This window comes from Eurosta solidaginis, chromosome 5 (genome assembly GCF_040869045.1).
Source record: "Eurosta solidaginis isolate ZX-2024a chromosome 5, ASM4086904v1, whole genome shotgun sequence".
Taxonomy (NCBI): Eukaryota; Metazoa; Arthropoda; class Insecta; order Diptera; family Tephritidae; genus Eurosta; species Eurosta solidaginis.
This window is the reverse complement of record NC_090323.1, coordinates 30,406,082-30,426,149: the sequence shown is the minus strand read 5'-3', so window position 1 is coordinate 30,426,149 and position 20,068 is coordinate 30,406,082. Positions and strand designations below refer to the sequence as shown.

The following is a 20,068-nucleotide window of genomic DNA, read 5'->3' as shown; positions in this document are numbered from 1 at the left end:
CAACCATCACCGACGCTTGTCATTAACTTTATAATCATTCAAAATGGCCTACCGAGCCGATAAAGAGAGAAAAAAAAAATTCCACTTCTTATTGCGGCTGCGCCATGGAAAGGCTCCTTTTTTATCTAACTGTGACTGCCATTATTTTATGGTTCGACCATATGGTTGGCCCACCTCTGCCGCAACACATACTTTTTTTTCCAGGATGTCAAAATCTAAGCGTTGATGTTAGGCGAAAGGAATGTACAGAAAACGTAAAATGTCTCAACTTTTGTGTGTTGTGGGAAATTTGTGCGCTTAATTAGCTAACAATTGATCACCACGCGTTAAATAATTGCCAATGTGTTGTTTACATTTTGCGCTTTTCCATCTCGTTTTCACAATCTCTAAGTCAGTACAACGAAACGAATCAAATCAGCTGATGAGATGAGCCACCTACACCATTGCGCCAAGTGTTATTGAAAATTCGTCAATGTCATGGGAATTTTTGGCGATGCCACCCGCACGAAACTAACAAAATTTTGTTTTAACCACCCAGGCAGACATGAGTGAGGGTGAATCCTATCTTTTCCCTAACACTAGCCAACTGGTACGGTCTAAGGTTGAATCTCCCAAGTGGACCATAACAATGGTGCTGCTTAGCCTTTCGCCGTATGAGTTAAATGAAAAACAGCAGCGACACATTTCACGTGTGCGAAAATTTTACATCTGCTTCTCAAGTCTCTCAATGATCCAGACCATTCCCGTGAGAATTGAGCATGAGCCGGAGTTGTAAAATTCACTGGATGACGGCAATTAAGGCTTTAGCCGTCATCCAGTGAGTTTTACAGCTCCGGATAACGCTCAATTCTCACGGGAATGCTCTGGATCATTCAGAGACTTGAGAAGCAGAGATCGTGAAATTTTCGCAAACGTGAAATGTGATAGGCTGATGTCGCCACTGTTTTTCATTTAACTTATATGGCGAAAGGCTAAGCAGCGACATCTATTTTTGAAATGTAGGTATATTCAAGGCAGCGTTGCCAAACTAAAGACTAGTAATTAGCAAATTATCTGGCTCACTAATTAAACCAGACTTCTATCTGGATTTATCTGGCTCAAATCGTTGTTGTTGCATTTACATGAAAAGTTATTTATCTGGCTCAGGATCTTTGCCACCGGATGATGGCTTTTGTGTATAGCCCTCTTGAAAAAAAATTTTTCGCCAAAAGTAAGGGAACAGTGTTATTTGGAAAATGAAGGAAATATCATGGCGGAACGATACAAGGTGGCAGCATGGGACAGCTGATTATAAAAGTTTTTATTTGATTTGATACATCAACTTCCTGCGTAGCATGATAAAAAAATGATGGTAGTTCCATTTAGTCTGACGTTACCCACTTGATTTTTGCGGGGACAATGACAATTACACCAAAAACAAGCTACCAGATTGAAACATGTTACGAATTTTTCTAATTTTGATGGATTTCATATTAACGGATACGACTAAATTACTTTCATAGTCATTTTAAATAAAAAAGAAAAAGAAATGAGCCACATGCATTGAAACATTTTAATACGAAATATCAGAAGGTTTTTAATAAGCTTTTCGAACTCCCAAAAATTGTTTTGGTGGAAGAAACATGGATCGCAGTATGCAAAGCAAGGGAAATGTCCGTACGTTTGCTCAGAACATTTTGAGAAAATATACACGTTTGTCAATTGCTTGCTCAAAGGAGGTCCTTATAAACCGACACCGCAATTTCTTGATAAATTGGCTACAAGTCTACATTTTTTTTTTTTTTTTGTATTTATTGTATAATTCTAGCGTTGCTCTTTAGGAGGGAATTGTTACAACTATTTTTTTGGGAGAACATTACCCTGTAGCTCTGCAGGTTAGCCACTAGTTATGAGAGTATTTCTTCCCGTTGTACCAGGGATGACCTTTGGGGCAGCCCCGCCTATACATATTCGGTGCCCTTATAGCATTGACATAGATGTGCACACTTTGGAGGTACACTTTTTCTCAACATGCATTGAGAAATATCCACTGAAGGGGCATAATAGCGCCATATTAGAACAACAGGATTTTTCGTGTATTTTTTTCTGTCTAGGGGTCAAGCTACCATAAAGATATGAGTCATTATCCACTATTTTTCAATAAAATTGCATGTTTTACTGTATTCTCAATCAATACATATGCACATAAATCGTGCTAAAGCATATTATTATTGTCTCAGATGACCATTGCGTTTTCATCCTAAAGGAAATTTCCAAAAACCACAATTTCGCCTTAAACAGTAACGGTATGGCAACGCTTCTGGCAAAACAACAAACATAATTATGAAACTTCAAAAATCCTCAAATACGTCAAACAATTTTGAGGAGAACTACCTTCTTTTTTGTATCATGCTGCGCAGTATGATTTTGACATTTGTCCATCGAATTTACAAAAACAAAGTACATGAAATTTTTACAAATCTTTGAATATAAAGATATTGCATGCGCGAACTTCGGTGGAAAGCAACGGAGCGTAACAAAATTCTAGTAGGTCACTTTCACCACACCAAAAACTTTAACACAATTTTTAACATAATTTAAGCACAGAAATACACTGATTGGAGTTTTAGAGAGTAAAAGTTAAAATTCTGAACACATTACCTGAATAAAAAGTGCACAAATAATTGTTAAATAATAAATACAGACAGTGGTAGTTTAACAAATTCTGCTGTGGTAAGTGGTGAATGTGACCTACTAGAATTTTGTGAAGCTTGCCTCACACGATTTTTCGTCTATGCAATGTCTCTATATTATATCGTTTCTGATATTTCGAGATTAATACGCGTCGTTTGATACCTCACTCGAAAATCTTGGCCCAACTTCAGGGTGGGGCCCCTGTTGTTGTTGTTGTTGTAGCGATACGGTTGCTCCCCGAAGGTTTAGGGAGTGATCGATGTGATGGTCCTTTGCCGTTTACAGATCCGGTACGCTCCGGTAACACAGCATCATTAAGGTGCTGGCCCGACCATCTCGGGAACGATTTATATGGCCACATTAAACCTTCACGCCAATCCGGTATTTTAGTCGCCTCTTACGACAGGCATACCTAACGCGGGTATATTCTAACCCCCTGACCCGCTGGGGCCCCTAAACTGCACTACTACCTAAATAATTAGATCTTCCTTTAACAAACGACGGTTCCTACATGGCTATAATTTTTTAAGGAAAGCACTTTTTTCTTCACGTCGCGCTTTGGCTGGTTGTTTGTGTAGCAGTGCTTCGCTCCATCCTATTAGTGCGATCACTCACAATCCTCTAATGGAAAGATCAAGGAAACTTGCACCTTTAACAGGGTTGGAACAAAGATACATGGGTGTCAGAGGCGTTTGCTCTCACATGTGAAGAGCTGCAACCCCATTTAATTTGTTACGTCCCCCCACATGTAAATATGTATGTCATCAAAGTTCTCTATCGAGGATGATCAGATTATCAATGATTAGCATAACAGGAGCCCTTAAAACTACACCGACAGCAGCATTGCATGCCACTCTACACGTTCCGCCAACAGATCTAATGGCCAAAAATAAAGCATTCGCCACTGCAACCAGGCTAAGACATTGGGGCAGCTTAAGTACAGGCCGTATAGTCATAGCAGTATATCGTCCTCAGGCTACAATTGAGCCGAGGGTTGGCACCGGGGTGCAGAAATGTCAGAACATACTATAGACGTGTATACATGGTTCCAAATAAACGTCCCAATCCAATTAAAAGGAGACATGAGTTGCATATGATCCATCAAGCAGGAAAGGTATGGACAGAAGGGCGGGGTTGCTAAATTTTGAAGATCATGTGCAAAATCCTTCCATATTAGACTGACAAAGTGGTTCATATTTCTGAAGAGAGAAGACTTAAGGCTCACGATGGGCATACTAACTGGACAATTCCTTCTGACGTCGCGTGTTTTTAAGTAAGGCCTATTGTTGTTGTTGTATTAACTTAGGCCTCGTGAGTAACTGCAGATGTAGGAAGGGCGTGCTGCAGGAGGAAACTGTTGGGAACGTTCTGTGTTCGTGTCCTACGCTCGCCAGGTCAAGGCATCAGTTTTTAGGGACGGCAGAGTTGCCAGGTCCCGCGGCAGCATTTAAGCTAGGTCCAAGAAAACTTCTAGTACTTGTTAGAGGCGTAGGTTTCCCATTGCGATTGAAAAGATGGCTGGTGTCATGTGAGGACACAAAGCATGCAATGCATGCATTACGTGTGTCGCCACTCTCGTGGCATTCAACGTAACTAACGCTGTCTCGATATTAAATCATGCCATTAATACAACAAGAGAGGCTTCTTTGTGACATGGAAACAGTTGCGTTGCAGGCCGTAAGTTAGGATGAAGTCCGATGATTCATATTCTCTCAATATCTGTCAGACAGACGCCCGCCTCTATTTCTTTTCTTGCAATGAGAGATTTAAAAACTTATCACCATTTAAAATTTGAGTTGTCTTAAACTGGAAATATCGATTTAATAAAAGGTTTCAACTAATAAAATGCCTGATTTTTATAACTTCATATGTTTTAATTATATGCATTTTATTTTGATTTTTTTCAGCATTAATATTATCTTCATATTTTTTTTTATTTCTTGTATACTTTTATGCTAAGGGTTAAAGTATTTTTATCTAAACACTATATAAAAGAAACGACGTCACTTTAAGCTAAACTAAAAAATAAGCTAATTAAATTAAATTTTCATTTCGGATAAATCGTAAATAGTGGTTTCTTTTATTCTAAAATTTCGATTTAAAAATTTAGCATATTCGAAACAGAGGTAGAAAAAGCAATGGTTAAATAATTTAGTCTTAGAAACGATTTTATGTATTATGTGTCTGCCCAATGAATGTAGTGTGAATACAGAGATTTTTGATACTACGAATGTGCAATGTATTCGATTATTTTAAATTGCTATTTTAAACATTCTAAGGCAACGTTTGTTACTTATAATTATACATTTTTTATGATTAACTTTTTTCAAAGAGCAAATATGTTTTATTTAAAATATGCATTTTATTTTAAAACCATCTATTGTTGTTGTTCTCAAATCAATCTATTTATCTAAAACAGGAAATCCAGATTACTATACATTTTGCCATTACAACAACCAACTTTTCGAGTGCTGCTCATAAAAGGTGCTGTGAATATAAAAAATCAAACGCTCAAATTAAAAAAAAAAAAACATAATTTTTAACGCGCATTTATAGGCTAGTACTCTGCAAAAGTCGTTGGATCATTATGGACCACTAGTGTCATACTGGAGTACTTTATGGATCACTATGATGTAATGCTGAGCTGGAGTATATGGTCCAGTCCTAGGACATCGCAATCTTAATTGGACCATATTTTTTGTATGAATTGTGGTTAATTTTGGAGCACTCGCTTGGTCCATAGCAAGTACTCCATACATGCATACATGGAGTACTCGCAATTTTTTCAGGGTATTTACTACAGATTGGGCATATAATTTTACATATATATTTACAGTGCACTAATACATAACTGGAGAATAACCGATATGTGCATTTAAGAAAGTTTGGTTTGGTTTCGACCGAATTTTGGAAACAACTAATTGTTTTTTTTATATACATACATACATATTTGTAATTTTAAAAACATATTAGATTGCGGTCATTTTCTATTAACAACGTTTGATTATATGTGCAGAAAAAATGCTTATTTCTCCTTTTTAAGTTTTTTTTATTTTGAATAAATTTTTTAATTTACCGAAATTTGTTGAAACAATTAATAAATAAATGAATTAACTAAAACATTCAATTTTAAATTTTAAATCTAAATTAGAAATGACAAAATATGTATATATAATTTTGCTGAGTTTAGAATTTTTAGTACATGTATGCTAAGTATGTGTGGGTGAATACAAAATGTGTTTTTGTGTTTAGTTGTATTTTTTTTATTGTTTTTGAAAATTTTAGCGCTGCGCATGCTTTCTTTTGATTACTTTCTTCATTTCTTATTTTTCACCTGTGTTTGTATTTTGTGTTTTGTTTTGCTTTGCCATTTAATAGAATATGGGTTATTCCGCGCCAATTAATATCTACACTTTTTTCGACGATCTACACTTTTCATAATTTTATTACTTCATACAATGTATGATTATTGACGTATTTATGTAAGGTTTTAGCTTCTTGTCCTAACCTTAACTACAGTTCGACTCATTGTAATAAGGAATATATTGCGCACTAAATCAAAACAGCGATCAACTAAAAAAACAAGAATTTTCAGGAAACGCAAAAAGCTTAATGACTTTCCCGCGCGAATTCAATTATTATTTTTTGTGAAGCCCACCCTGCGTATGGAGTGGAACCTATATATATATTACATGTATTACATGGGATCCCGGTGGTATGCATAGCTTCCAAATTTCAAACTTACGACTTAGCTATTGAGCTAGGCGTGTCATATATAAAAATTATTATTTTTAATTTGAAGCTTCTTTTAAAAATAACACCACATATCATAAAAGGTTCGAAATCGGATTTAGAAATGGAAAATGAAGACTTGAATTAATGCAGGTTAGGTTGAACTGGCCGGTCCATGAGGACCTCACATAGTACTGCAGGTATTGCAAAAAAAAAAAACAAACGTATTCATAAAACATAAACTTCGTTTGAGAACGTTTCTGATTGATACATTTAATAACGCGTCAAATTTAATATTATCCTTTTACTTTCTGAATAAGTTATCACTTATTAGGACATCACAAACCGTAGATATCATCGAAAAATTATTAAAAATGTGACTGCAAATAAAGAACCAATGCGTTTCTACCTTCTGCTGCTTTTCTACAGCATTAACTGATGTGATATCGTGCCCATGTCACTTAGCATTGGCCCTGAAGCCATTTGCTGTTGTTGCTGCTGTGTTGATTGTTGCATCGTTGTTACTGTACTGGGTAGCACATTTAATCCGCTACCCACATTGGTCGCACTGCAGCCACTCATGCCACCCATTTGCGTTATACCACCCAATGATAAAACACCGGCACTAACAATCCCACTACCACCTCCAGCACCGCCACTACTACTGGCACCACCTGCCGTAGAACCACCAGCTGCCGTAGGTTCTGGACTATGACTTTTCTTTTTGCGTTTCTTTTCTTTTTTTCGTTTCTTGCGTTCTTTATCGTCTTCATGCCGTTTTTGTTTTTTATGTTTGCGTTCATAGGTTTCGAGTCCCGAGGAATCTATATTATAAGAATTTAAAAATTAGCCTTTCATTAATTTAAATAAATATGTTATTTCGCTGATTATACCCATAAGCGATGTTTCTTGTTGTACAGCGCCATCTTTGTGTTTGTGCTTTTTGTGCTTATTTTTGTGTTTACGCGCGGGCGTTGTATTTAGTGCACGATACTGTTCAGGTAGCTAAACAAAAAAATAATATATGAGTATATTTGTGCAGTGTTTTCTGAGCGACACAAGACAAGTACTCACAGGTCCAGGATGCAGTCGGAAACCAGCTAATTGAACGGCTGTTAATGGCACCAATTCCTTTCCAACAATAGGTGGTTTCTCAATAACACTACGCAGTGTGCTGTTTTCCTGTTTATGCAAAGAATATTCATTACTGAATAAAAGTTGTATTTTAAAAGATAAAAGTCAATTTGATTAAATAAATTTAATAAAAAGAGATATGGAAACCACAGGAGACCGCCCGGGTGTGGTGTTTTCAATTAGAAAATTTTTTTTAAGCCGGGTTGCCCTCCGGCTGTGCTTTGGTAGATACACTCTCGAGTGTATTCCTGCCATGAAAAGACTCTTAGCGAAAATTTATCTGCTTTTCAGTTGCCATTCGGACCACAAGGCGTTCTGTTTAAGAGAACGATCCCAAGAGCTGTATGGAAAATAGGAAAATTGGTTTAATGAGAGCAGCGACCGGCTTAAGTCTAAGCTGGAAAGCTCTTCATTGCAGAAGTTCACTAGGAGTAACTAGGAGTTTTTCACAAATATTATGATGTTTGCTTCCCTTCGACTTAAACCCAACTTCTTCGGTGTGGTAGGCGAGCACGCTCTTTCTTTAGAAACACTTAGATTTTTCTCCAGAGGGTTAGAGGGCTTAGAAAAAAATAAAATAAAAAAAAAAGACCCGCGGCAGGTATGCCTGTCGTAAGAGGCGGTTAAAATACCAAATTGATTCAAGGGGTTGTATAGCGCAACCCTTTCAAAGGTGACCCCAAGTTTCTCATGGATCTATTTATATCTGGCAAAGGACTATCAACATCGATAGCACTCCCCATAACCTTCGAGGAGTTTCCTTATCGCAACAACAACTACAGTTCTATATGTATTTTCATCGTTAGTGGTAGCGCGTCTTTCCATTCCTTCTGAGCGTTAGCTACTAAAGCGATGAATTTAACCATTTATTTGCAACCTCTCTCATACAGGCTCTTCGGGCCTTTAGTATTCCATCGATTATGTTGGCTATATTATAGCTTTATTGAGTGATCTTAAATTTGGGCTAGTGCCCATTTACATAACTTTCACTTAAAATTGTATATTATGGTTAAGCTATGATAATAATAATATGTAATATTTACCAGGTTACTCGTGGTATCATAAATGCCAGGCAAATTAGGTAGAAAAGACGCCAGTGATTCCTTAACTTTTTTATCCTTAAATTTAGTTAATGTGTGGTGCAGACCATATTCGGTCATTAAATCCTTATCACCGGTCAATTCGCCCTTACCTAGAAAGTAAAATTATTTTTTATCAATATTTTGGTTGCCACAAATCATTATCGGTGGGTGGTAATGGATCATGTGTTAAATGAAGGTCTTGAACTGCTTATCCATTAATTGGGGTTAGGAGGGTATTGGGGATGTTTCTTTGAGATGGGTTTGAAGTTTAAATGATCCGCACTGTTCATGTTTGATAAAATATTAACTTTTCACAAATCATGTTTCTTGTTAGCATCCAATTTAATTTAGGACCTTTTATGAAAAACAAATGTTGTCAAACATATAAGTCAACTTACCAGGTGGCTCCTTCATTGAATAAAACGGCCCCGTCTGTATAATAGTAGGTGTTTTACCAAGTGATATTGTTGTCTTTAATGTACCCGAAGAATCTTGCCTTGATACAACTGGTGAGCGTCCACCATGTGGCGATGATTTTGGCGAATATGTTGTACTTTCCATTTTGCGAAATTGATCGCCAATCATCATATTGCTGTAATTGTTCATCATGCTGAACTACATACATACATATATTGAGAATTTATTTCCTCAGTAGGATTAGTTGATTTTGTTAACGTTGCCACCCAAAAACTTGCAGTCGCTTATAGATTCTCAAAAGATCAAACCCGGGCCAATAAAAAAAACTATTGGCATATGCAAAGCAAAAGCAGTTTAAATATTTTTATGCAAATTCCACACAAAAAGTCTTCCGTTACGCACCAACACTGTTGTTGCTTCGTCTGCTCGTAGCTTTTGCCAACTTGGGCAATCGCACTGCTGCGACGTTACTTCCTTAGCTGCTCCCCAATACCTTTCTATCCATTCAGTTTCACTCCTAGATTACATTAAACCCTTTCCAGCGTATTTAATCAAAATATTCCAATATTTTTATTAATTTCTGTACGTCTTTTTAGGTATAAATAACAAATTTTAATTCTGCGAAAATTTCACCTACAATTCCGATCTTATCGCCATCTTGAGACTGACCAGATGCGAATGTCAAGTAAAATCGTAGTTGTCAAAACTGACAGATACCAAAATGTTGAAGAAAAGAGATATTAAATTTTTAAAGATGTGCGAAAGGGAAGAATAATATGACAAGGTATGTGCCTTCGCTTAAAGGCCAATTAATAGTGACATAACCATAAAATCATAACCAGATAAAACAGCTGATCGAACCTACCTTATGGAAATCAATGTAAGACGGCCCATACATGACACAAAAACCATGCGCAAATATAAAGCGACGAAATTTGTGCAAATGAAAATTTTGACATACATGGCTCAAAAACACTGCGCAATATTCATTTTTAAAGTAGCGCAACAAATGAAACATGTGTTTTAATTGTATAAAAAAGGCACTAATTGTAAAAAAAATTTACTATTTATTTTCCACAGTGCTGGTAATTCACGGTATAAGTCGAAAAACTCGCACCAGAAGCGTTTATTTTCCATTGTACTTATAAGATATATATTTTAATTGCAAGACCAGCTCAACGCACTGCGCAATATTCATTTTTCAACTAGCGCAACAAATGAAACATATGTTCTAATTGTATAAAAAATTATTTTATATTATTAAATTTGTGTGAATTCCTGTTACAAGCTAGAGATGATCCTTACGCCTTCGATATTAACATTTTTAAGCAATAATTACTGATGTTATATTATCAGGAACCACAGGTAAACTGTGTAAGATTCACCATACACGAAGAAAAAAGCATGTGCAATATTTGCAGACATGCGTAAATATCAAAATCGTTTTGATTTTAGCGCAGTTCTCTGCGCAAATAGCGCAACCAGTGCACACACCGGTCAAATCCTTGTGCAAATTGGTAATTGGCACAAGGATATTTGAGCCGTGTAATTGGCGTATAACCGATTAATGGTACCATACCATAACGCTAACGCCATAACCATACAATAGCCAACTAATTGGTTTTTGGTTTCTTGCCATATCCATCTCCTAAAATTATTTGAGTTTGTGAATTTAATAACTTTTTGTAGATTTTATTCATTGTTTTGGATACGTTATGACTAAGAGACTTATGTTTTGTGGAATATGTTTGTAGTTTTTAGAGTTTTCAGCATTTTTATGAAATTTTCACGAGTTTTAGGTTAAGGCTATAGTAATAACTACATATTTTAATAAATCTTTGTTTATTACTTAATTTAAATGTCCTTACATTTTTAATTTTTAAAATAACTTTTAATAATTTATTTAAACTTTATTTACTTTAAAAGATATTTTTGATGACTAAAATATTTTCATTTTTTTGATAATAAAAAAATAACTAATATAATAAGAATAAATTTAAAATATAACAAGTATATTTGTTATAAGTAGATAACTCTACATATACTCCCCCTCCAGTGAAACGAAATTTTTTAAATGTTAATAATTTTGTGTTGATTGCGTAAAAAGTTTATGTTGGTATTGATGTAAGTACTCAATCTTTTGATGATTCGATGTACTTGATAGCTTATTTTATTTGTTATGTTTAGTTATTGTATTAATATTTTATGTATATTAATATTTGGTTGTGTTATTGTTATGTTGTTGAGGTTAAAAATAACTTAATAGCTGTTTGTTAAATATTGTCAATTATAATTATGTTTTTCATGAACCTAGCATGAGGTTGAATTATAGTAGATGGTTACTTTGTTTGCACAATTACTCAAAAATTAAAAACTTGTATTATGCAGAATATATGTTCAATATATAATTGTACTCTGCATAATGTATGTCCAAGTTATTGATAAGGAATAAAAAGTTGATTCCTTTATTAGTTTGCGAGTGATGTGAAATTGTTATTGATTCGTGTCATGTTAATGGTTATATTCTTGAGTTTTGTTGTTAAAATTTAACTTAAGAAATCTTTAGAGATTTTTTAAAATTGTGGAAATATGTTTGACCTCTAAAGTTTAAAGTTATTTCTTTGCTCTGAAGTGGTTTGGGATTATTGTTTTATTTTAAATTTGTATGTCCTATTTTTTTTGGAATTTCTTATATGTATAAACTACAGATATTAAAAACTGGAGAAGGCGTGTACAAAATTAAAATATACTTAATGCTATTATAATTTAGAACAATTTAATAAGTAAACTATTTTTATTTTTCTACTTGTATGAAGATTTCACGAAGGATTTAGGAATTTTATAGGATTTATAGTATTTTTTTGTTTTACAATTAAATTTCTTTTTAATTTTTATCAAATAGATCTCCTTGTTTTTGTAAAGAAATAAATTGTTTAACGCTTGTTAAGTTATAAATGGCAAGCAAATAAATTTTGTTGACTGCAATCCATTAACTTGTGCGATGGGATCTGAGACCTTGTTCAGCGCCGCTCCCAGAATGCCAATATTATGGCAAGCCTCGGTGCGTAGCAACATCTTTTCTAAAACAATTTTGTTATGATTTCACATAAATATTATTTGCAATAGAAAAATTCTCAATCTGGTTGAAGGCAACTGTTTTCGGATCTTAGTGGTTAATGATATAAAGTTGGAGGTTGAAGATTTGAGTTTGATATTTCAGATTTGGTAGAGGATTGTTGGTAGGATCGCCAATATATATAGTAATAACTATATATTTTAATAAATCTTTGTTTATTACTTAATTTAAATGTCCTTACATTTTTAATTTTTAAAATAACTTTTAATAATTTATTTAAACTTTATTTACTTTAAAAGATATTTTTGATGACTAAAATATTTTCATTTTTTTGATAATAAAAAAATAACTAATATAATAAGAATAAATTTAAAATATAACAAGTATATTTGTTATAAGTAGATAACTCTACAAAGGCACCATTAATCGATCATATTGGAGATGGTTATGGATATGGGTAAGGTTACCACTATGGCGTTAGGGTTAAAGGGCGAATTAATGGGGACTTATAACCATAAAGCCATAACCAGATAAAACAGCTGATCGAACCTGCCTTATGGAAATTAAAGCTGGAGTCATTGGTGCCGTTTTTCGTATCGCTGTAGTCGTATCCCTAACGTATTCAGCTGTTTTTCGTTACGACGGTAAACCAAAACCCAATTGGTTGGTTACGATACGGTTACGACCTTAGCGGCACCAATAATCGATTGCATTGATTCTCATAAGGTTGGTCGAATCAGCTGTTATAAGGTTACCGATACGGTTACCGATAAAGCACCAATGTCTCCAGCTTAATGTAATCAATTAACGATGCCATACCATAACGCTAACTCGATTACATTGATTTCCATAAGGTAGGTTCGATCAGCTGTTTTATCTGGTTATGGCTCTATGGTTATAAGTTGTTATGGTACGCGTTTTCTAAGGGAAGCAGCAAGGAAGGCGGTCGGCATGATGTGTTGGTGCACAGTGGCTAGTCATTGTCGGCTGGGGCGGGTCCTTGCCAACCTTACTGTTCCTGCGCCATAAACAGAAAAAAATTCCTATCATGCCTATCAAAAAACTCAGCTGTCAGATTCAAAAAAAAAACTGACAGAAGCGCAGAGACCGACTCAAAACGCTTATCAATACAAAATAAAACAACATCCGGCCGAACCGGATGTCACGAAACATTCAAAATTTAAAATTCAAAAAAAAAAAAAAAATTTAACGCAAAAAAAATTACCGAACCGGACACGGCCGGTTACTAACGCTGAAATGCAAAAAAACGCTGAAAAATAGACTTGCAAAAAAAAGCTGAAAATTAAAATGAAAACAGAAAAGGGCCGAATATAACTTGGGGGCGCCGCGGGTGTTGTTGCGACGCCCGGTGCTTATACCCACCCTCAAAATCCATGGCCACCGACGCACCTAAATTTCGGTGGCCCCTTATCTACTTTACCCTATGCCTTCTAAATAAAGGACGACGTCAGCATTCCCATTATAAATTACACAATCTATTCACAATTCATATTAACGTATGTATGCAACAAAAAAAAAATGCGATAGTGCAGGTTTCTTAACCAGGGCTACAGCATTGTTGAACTACGAATAGCTAATTACACTATGAAAATGTAGGTAAGTGTGTGTAGTGCATAAGTGAGAGAAAAAAAAAAATGATCCAACAGATCACACTTTATTGGGCCGAAATCGAAACGAAATCTAATATGAATACTTAAGTCTGACTAAGCTTGTTCTGTGGGGGGTTCTTTTCTTTTCTCTTACTTTTGCTCGTAATATTTTAAATTATACAATTATTTATGTCTCCCCTTTTTTTTTTTGATAATCGTTATAAACGCTATGTGTGAGAAAAATATGTAATTAAATGTACTTATGTATTGTAAATATACTACCTACAAAGTAAGAATTTGGTTGAATTTTTTTTCTTTTTCATTCACATTCACAAAACATATTTTAAGACTATAAAGTTTGGATACTAATTTCGATATTTGGGGCTCTCTTACAAAATTATTATGTGGTCGTAGTAGAACTTACTTTTGAGTGTAACTAAATATCAATTTGGTATAATGCGCATAGTACGATGAGAATAATATGTAATATGTGCTAAGAAAATTTGTTATAACAGCAATAAAGATAAAATTGTGATAGTACTACGTATTATATGCACGTATATTATTTTCTTCTGGTTGTTCGAACGATATTGCTAGCAATATTGATTCATATGTATACATATATATATATATATATATATATATATATATATATATATATTGTATTTGTATGATATAAGAAAAAAAGTTTAAATCTTTTAGCCAATTCGTGCATAATTGACCAATGGCTGCGGTCGCAAATTTTTTTTTTTTATCAATTTATGGTTGAGCTCCAAAAATGGATCGCTAAAACGTTTCACGTGATGAAGACGGCTTATTATGAATAAAATTTATAGAGCTAACTTCAATCATTTTAAAGCAACAAAATATATTATTAAAATGATATAAAAAATGTATGCCCTTTGTTGTAAAGCTAACAATTTCAAGTATTCAATAATAAAATTTGACGAAAAAAATCGACCCTTGATAAATGGTTTAACCGGGCTGTATAAAACTCTCTAGGTACTGCTTAGAAGTTTCTTTTAACTATTTATATCTAAGGTTATACTTTGCTGGTACTTACATGGCCGCCAGAGTACGTACCGTTGGCCTCTGCCGGCTTGGTTACTGGTGATGTTGTTGTTGCTGGTGAAGTTGTCGCTGTTGTTGGTTATGGCGCGCGGTCTTGGGCGCGCTGTGTTGGTACTGTTGGTGGTTGTTGCGCTCTGGGACGAGGTGATCAAGAGAACCTGGTGGCAATAAAACTTCGTGTATGACTTGGTGCTAACTTTGGCGTTCGTTGTATTACGCTGCAGTGTACTGCTGGCCCTGGAAGCGGAGGTGGTGTTGGACGCTTATCCGAAGGTGGTGGTGTACGTCGTAAACGTAGAGAAAGGAATTTATCTGCGGAGACCAAGGGTTTCTCATCAACAATTTGTTTAGTGCCGTCCGAATCCGAATCGGAATCACTAGAACTTTCCTCACTAGGTGTGACTGTGAAACGCCGACCTACTACTTCAACTGGATATTCTTTACGTTGAGCTTGTGTCCACACAACACAACCGTTGTAAGGTTTATTACCACCCAAAATAGACGAGTAAAAACTAGGTTTGTCGAAATGAACTGGTCGGTACTTTGCGTTATCGACTCTTTCCTAGTTTCTGGGCATTTTCCCGTTTGTTATTTTGGTAGTTGGGTGAAGGAATCGGCCTGCAATTCCTCGTTGCGGTCTTGTGGTTCCTCACAATACTCTCTTGAATATCTGCACAGCACGGCGAGGGTGTTTTGCGATGAGTTGGATATAAGCCGGAGTCATTGGTGCCGTATGTCGTATCGCTGTATCCGTATCCCTAACGTAATCAGCTGTTTATCGTTACGACGGTAAACCAAAACCCAATTGGTTGGCTACGATACGGTTACGACCTTAGCGGCACCAATAATCGATTGCATTGATTCTCATAAAGTTGGTCGAATCAGCTGTTATAAGGTTACCGATACGGTTACCGATAAAGCACCAATGTCTCCAGCTATAGTCGGGGATGTGCAGTTGATGTAAGCAATAGTGTTAATGAAGCAGGAGCTGTGCTTGACGCCTTTGCCTCTTTGGTTTATAAAATTTTCCGATTAACTGCGCAAAAGAAAAGCCAACTCTTGCTTTTTCCCGGCCGGAAAAACGTCCTATCTTTTTGCTTTTCTTTTTCTAAATTTTCACCTCTTCTTCGTTTTACTTGCGGCCGGAAACTCATGGCTTTTTTCGCTAGTGATCGCCGGTCTTTTTTTTCTTGTTTCGATACTATTGCATCGCAACTTTTTGGTCCCATCACTAGTCATTAGGTGTGTTCGCACGAAAACGCTCCCAAGTGGACCGTAACCGTAGACCATAACGGCAGACCGTAACAAAGTCACCATTAATTCGCCCTTAAGGAAGTTTAATTCGCCCTTTAGTTTAACGAAAAATAACAGAACACATCTATTCATGATTTCTGGGATATGCACAAATTGTTACGTCCTGACATATGAGTCCAATGTATGGCCGCACCTATATCTTGCTACACAAAAATTGTAAATTGTAAAGCGCAAAAATTTACGATTATAAGGCCCGGTTTTTCAATACAAGTTCAACTCAGTTTGTCAGTTAAACTACGCTTAAACTTATTTTGCAGTTTTTCAGTCTACTTTAACTGAAGTTTAAGCTGAGCTTAAGCGGTCGAACTGGCTGGGTTAAACTCTAGTTAACCTATCTGTGATTTCGGTTCGTCCGAAATGGCGTCGAATATACCCAATACACATTTGGGTTTGAGTACAATTAGAGCTCATGTTGATAACTAGGCATACTTCTAAAATCTCAAGAGTTGTTTGAAAACAGTAGCTCAACTCGAGAATCATAGCGTACTCAACAAAAGAGGGAACTTTTTATAAAGCAAAATATGCTATTACTTAAGTTGAAAAAATTTAATTAACAACTTGTGGTTCTCTAACTGGACTCAAATATAATTTATTTATCTATATATATAAAAAGAAGTGTACATTTTGATTGTCACTCCATAACTCGAGAACGGATAGAAAGATTGCCATGAAATTTTTAGGATAACTTAATAGGAACCCGGAGAGGGTTTGTGAAAAGTTTTTTTTTCGGGAAGTGGACCAGGGACCGATTTATTCTAAACTGTCGTATATATGGCTCGATTTGCCTGAAATTTGGTATGTAGGTAGCGTTATATCTAGAATAAAATGTCGGATAATTTTTCTTCCGGGAAGTTGACCAGGATACATATTGGTCACTAGGGTCTCGAGAAATAGGACAAAAAGTGGACCCGGGCGCCCCTAGAATGTGTTTATACAATATGGATATCAAATGAAAGCTGCCGATGAGTGCTTTAGTACAGGGTAGTTTTCGTACCTATTGGTGACTAGGGTCCCGAGATATAGGTCAAAACGTGGACCCGGGCACCCCTAGAATGTGTTTATACAATATGGATATCAAATGAAAGCTGTTGATGAGTGCTTTAGTACAGGGTAGTTTTCATACCTATCGGTGACTAGGGTCTCGAGATATATAAGCCAGAACGTGGACCCGGGCACCCCTAGAATGTGTCTATACAATATGGATATCAAATGAAAGCTGTTGATGAGTGATTTAGTACAGAGTAGTTTTCATACCTATTGGTGACTAGGGTCTCGAGATATAGGCAAAAACGTGGACCCGGGCACCCCTAGAACGTGTGTGTATTTTGGATATCAAATGAAAGCTGTTGCTGAGAGCTTTTAAGTAATTTTCATTGTGATATTCGATTTAGTCGCATCAACCTGGCAAAACTGATAAATATGCATGCGAAGCGGAAATAAAGACATGAATTAATAATACCTACATACCTATTTACATAGGTCCTATTCGATTTGCCTGAATTTGGTATATAAATTTGCCTATATTAGTATTTCCGATGCTTTTTTCCGGGAAGTAGACCAGAGACGGACTGGGACTGGAATTAGGACTGGGACTGAGACTGAGACTCGGAGTGGGACTGGGACTGAGACTCGGAATGGGACTGGAACAAAATACATACCACCCTCTGGGACTGGCAATAAGATATGAAGAAGAATGAGAAAAACTTGAGAGAAGAGAAAAGAGAGAGGGAGAAGGAGACTGAGAAAGAGATAGAATGAAACGAAGATGGTGATAGATGAAGCGAAAAATACGGAGGGAGAAGTGAATACAAAGATTAGGAAAAAGTGTAGAGGGGCGAGGGAGAGTTAGACGGAAAAAACTTATTAAAATTTATGCAGATATACAAATTTAGGGCAGAACAACGTCTGCCGGGTCTGCTAGTTCTTCTATATAATTTATTCTTGATTAATTACGCTTCATTGCTGCTATCAACCAGGTGTTTATTTCTCACAATAAACAGCTGCTGGTTTTCTTGATACCACCTTGGACATTTTTTTCAACTCCACCTCAACTCGATATATAATGTAAGATATCAACTGGAAAAATGGGTTGAATATTCATTTGAGAACTGTACATTGCTTAAAATCTCTCGAAATTAGGATAATAATTGGAAAATATTAATGACGTTGGAGATATATATTTCGCCGGAGAATTTTTTTCCATGTTTGTTGGGTAAACAAGATCCAGCTGTTGCCGTATCTACAAATTATCTAGATAATAAAAAAACCACTTTCGCCGCACAAAACAGCGCACCCCAAAGGCGGCCTTAAACTGTGACTGAAAAACTGCTCAGTAGTTTAACTAGAGTTTATATTTGACTAGAGGTTAAGCAAGCTTAGTTTAAGCTTAGCTTAACCAACCACTGATATACCGGGCCTAACTGTGTTTTTTTTTACATCATATACGTTAACGCTTAAACTTCATATGCATTATACTCGGATGCAACTGAATTATGTGTCTATGTTTCACCTCTACACTAATTCTGTGTATTACAAATGGTGTTTGTCCACTATTCACCGCAACCGATTCAGCCATAAGTTATACACTATGGCCACAAGAGGTTTGTGTCTCCGCTTTTCGGTACAACATGTTCTGTAGCTAGTTTCCGCTAGATGGGTCTCGTAAGCATTATCTAAGTGAGAATAAGCGTTTTTGTACGCGCAAATGTGGACGTATACGCGTGTAAAAAACACTAAACCGCAAAAATATTATAGATCCAACCCCCGGTTTCGGAGAGACCCTGGATCATATTTTGGTTTTTCGTTAATATCTTTTGAACGATCAAAAATTTTCGTTTTCCGCCCTCGGACTATTACTACTGATCTTAAAACCCGTCGTTTGACACTTCTCACGATATATGTGGAATTAACAGTTGTTGTAGCAGTGCTATGCCCCATCCAATAGGCGTGACCGATCACAAAATGTCATCAATATATTCTAAAGAGGGCATAAAGAGATTTGCAGTTTCTACAAGGGGTCGACCATTAGCAGTCCAGCCCTGTTGTAAATTATTACCCTAGAAGGTTCACTGTGGTCATGTTAAATCGGGTTTGAGTTGGTCCACCTGGTACCTTAATGATGCTTGTTACTGGAATGTACCAGATCTAAATCCCACAAAGGACAATTAACAGCGATTAAACAAATGTGCAAATATTTTTTTGTTTTGTGTGTTAAAAATATAGAACTGAAATTCAAAACGGTTATAATTTCAAAATTGAAATTCGCTTATATACACTATTTTGGGTAAAAGTCTAGAACAGCGGGTCGACTGCTAATATGGGCCAAATATATCGGGAAAAATTTCCAGCGAAGGCGGAAAAAATTTTTAACTCTGTGTAGATACTAGACACATCTGTTTTGCGTAGAGCAAACCAGTGTTTTGAAATTTTCTCTAAAAACAAGTAAAGGTGTCTAAGTTCGGGTACAACCGAACATTATATACTCAGCGTGAGCTTCAATTGTACATTTCATTTCAGACAAATTACTTTTCTACATAACACGTGGCACCGTCCGTTTAAAAAATAAATGTCTCTCCATTTCCTCTTACAATAAAACTTGATAAGTGAAATATCATTGCCTCAAAACTAAGGCATGACGTAGCTGAATGCGTTTATAACCATTTCAACTATCGTAGGAGTGCGGGTTCGACTCCCACTCCCGGGAGAAAAGGCTTTGAAGAGATTTACAAGGTATAATCGAAACAGCTGTCGCCTTGTCCGTCCTGATGTCAAGTTGTTTAAATTTTTCCCAAATTATTAAATAAATTATAAAATTAAAAAATTGCTTCAAATAAATGTTTTCATACATTTAAAAAAAAAAAAACAATACGGGCAATCCCCGATTATTAAATCATACAAACATACAAAATTGGTTAATTCGTTGTAGTTCTATAAATAGAAAACAAACAGCAACAAAAACC

The 20,068-nt window shown here is 35.8% G+C and overlaps 1 protein-coding gene and 1 long non-coding RNA gene across 3 annotated transcripts; one reads left to right on the top strand and one right to left on the bottom strand.

Annotated features, from left to right (window-relative positions):
- Positions 1 to 2,366: 2,366 nt before the first annotated feature.
- LOC137254453 (uncharacterized) lies at positions 2,367 to 5,830 on the top strand. Its single transcript, XR_010954000.1, has 3 exons — positions 2,367 to 2,439; positions 5,093 to 5,157; positions 5,230 to 5,830. It is a non-coding gene; the product is annotated as an uncharacterized lncRNA (long non-coding RNA).
- Positions 5,699 to 9,706, bottom strand: MED19 (mediator complex subunit 19). Of its 2 annotated transcripts, XM_067792133.1 has the most exons (6): positions 9,441 to 9,706; positions 9,020 to 9,364; positions 8,583 to 8,731; positions 7,480 to 7,587; positions 7,299 to 7,410; positions 5,699 to 7,229 (listed from the first exon to the last, which is right to left on the bottom strand). In XM_067792133.1, the coding sequence occupies exons 2-6, from the start codon at positions 9,228 to 9,230 to the stop codon at positions 6,829 to 6,831; spliced, it is 981 nt and encodes a 326-aa protein (XP_067648234.1). In that variant the 5' UTR covers positions 9,231 to 9,364; positions 9,441 to 9,706; the 3' UTR covers positions 5,699 to 6,828. The 2 variants fall into 2 exon arrangements, with proteins under 2 accessions (XP_067648234.1, XP_067648233.1); XM_067792132.1 differs by having other exon boundaries at positions 9,020 to 9,706.
- Between the last annotated feature and the right edge of the window lie 10,362 nt (positions 9,707 to 20,068).

What these genes read in the sequence shown, in the direction of transcription:
- MED19 (XM_067792132.1), bottom strand. Translation starts at nt 9,230, where the DNA reads ATGATGAACAATTACAGCAATATGATGATTGGCGATCAATTTCGCAAA. An exon ending in TCCGACTGCATCCTGGACCT is followed by an intron (nt 7,411 to 7,479) that starts GTGAGTACTTGT and finishes TTTTTTGTTTAG; the next exon opens with CTACCTGAACAGTATCGTGC. An exon ending in ACAAGAAACATCGCTTATGG is followed by an intron (nt 7,230 to 7,298) that starts GTATAATCAGCG and finishes CTTATAATATAG; the next exon opens with ATTCCTCGGGACTCGAAACC.